This window comes from Octopus bimaculoides, chromosome 25 (assembly GCF_001194135.2).
Source record: "Octopus bimaculoides isolate UCB-OBI-ISO-001 chromosome 25, ASM119413v2, whole genome shotgun sequence".
Lineage (NCBI taxonomy): Eukaryota > Metazoa > Mollusca > Cephalopoda > Octopoda > Octopodidae > Octopus > Octopus bimaculoides.
In genome coordinates, this window is record NC_069005.1 from 5,445,557 (window position 1) to 5,447,452 (window position 1,896).

General features: G+C 44.9%; 1 protein-coding gene across 1 annotated transcript in view; it reads left to right on the plus strand.

Annotated features, from left to right (window-relative positions):
• The window catches only part of LOC106880032 (chymotrypsin B), a 25,208-nt gene that overhangs the window by 19,797 nt on the left and 3,515 nt on the right, over positions 1–1,896 (plus strand). Inside the window, exon 4 of the mRNA XM_014929834.2 lies at positions 1,421–1,563. Coding sequence (XP_014785320.1) covers positions 1,421–1,563 — 143 coding nt within the window. The remainder of the gene's footprint in view (positions 1–1,420; positions 1,564–1,896) is intronic.

Genomic DNA, 1,896 nt, shown 5'->3' on the forward strand with positions numbered 1-1,896 from the left:
TATATACATCGTAGGCGCGAGCGTTAGAGTCACTCGTGGCCCTCGTGCGGCCCGTGGAGCTTTCTGAATAGCACGTCTAACGAAACATTACTTTGAAACTTTTTAGTAGTGCGGCCCGCCGGATGCTGAGCCATGTCTCATGCGGCCCGCTTCTCGAAACAAGATGGTTGGTGCCTGATCTACGTGATGTCTAAACAATGTTGATTCACTGGCGTTAGTTTAAAGGAAGTGTGTGTGCGTGTGTGTGTGTGTGTGTGTGTGTGTGTGTGTGAGTGTGAGTGAGTGAATGTATGTTTGTGTGCGTGTGTGTGTATGGAAATGTGTGCGTGATTGTGTATGTATGTGTATTTGTGTGTGTGTATGTGTATCTACGTATATATATATATATATATATCTGTATGTATGAGTGTGTATATGTGTCTTTGTGTGTGTGTATGCGTGTGGATATATGTGCGAGTGTGTGCATGTGTGTGTGTGTGTGTGTGTGTAAGTGTGTTTGTTTCTATGTGTGTTTGTGTGTGCGTGTTTGTGTATTGTGTGAAAAGAGAGAGACGGAGAAACAGAGGGTAAGAGAGCGCGAGTGAGGGGAGAGGGGAGAGAGAGGGGGTGAGAGAGAGAGACAGAGAAAGAGATCTTTGTTGACTTCTCCCACAATTTCACCATTTCATCGAACATAATCATTTCCTGGAATACAAAACTTATCTACTCACCCTGCACTTCTACCACCACCACCACCACCACCACCACCACCACCACCACACAACACACTCAAAATGCCTCACTCAACACCATACTCAAAACGTCACACTCAATACACTACACTCAAGGTGCTACACTCTGCAAACTACTCTCAACATGTCACGCTCAACACATCACACTCAACACGCCACACTCAGCATGCTACACTCAATACGCTCCACTCAACATGTCACACTCAACACGTCACACTCAGCACACCACACTCAACATGTCACACTCAATACGCCCCACTCATCACGTCACACTCAATACACCACACTCAAAATGCCACACTCAACAAGCTACACTCAAATACACCGCCCATGAGGTCGCCATCCATGACCACCACCGCCTGAGACGACCTTCGGGTCGGTCGTTGATCCCCTTAAATGGACCAGGACTGAGCTGAGATCTAAACAATGACAACAGCAACAAAAGGAAACAGATGAGATGGTCACGGCTGGAACCTGGAAAGAATTTGATCATTGCTGTCCTGGATGGGTCAGGGCAAACCCTGAGACAAGGGTGACAACAATAAAAACAACAGCAACAAAACAACAACATCAACTACAGCAACAACTGCTTTAGACAAACATAATTTTAAGAATAACTTGGATCGCTTTTTTTTGTTTTTTCTTGTGTGTGTGTGTGTGTTTATACTTCCGTTTCCGGTGATCCGCAGGTGCAGCAAGTGTTATACCTAACGTCCTGCAGGAGGCTAATATAACGGCCATCGCCAACGAGGAATGTGCTGAACGCTGGTCATTCATTGAAATTCTAGAATCTCACCTCTGCGTCTACAAACCGACCAGGTCCCCTTGCAACGTAAGTTTTACCTTCTCTTAACTCTCTTCCTCTCTCTCTCTCTCTCTCTCTCTCTCTCTCTCTCTCTATCTATCTATCTATCTCTCCGCGTGTCTGCGGAGTACTCAGCCACTTTCAAGTTAATTTCACGAGCAGACTGTAAAAGAGCACACCTTTGTTGCAAGTCCGATGAAGTGTCACTCTAATGTCTAAAATTGCTATTATTACGTTAAGGGTCACTTCAAGTTTTTACGTAAACTGGCGTTGCAAACAGTGTTGGCACAGAAACTATTGTAACGATGTGTTAAACAATTTCTCTGTCTTATCGTTTGGATTGTGTGTGTGTTTCTCTGT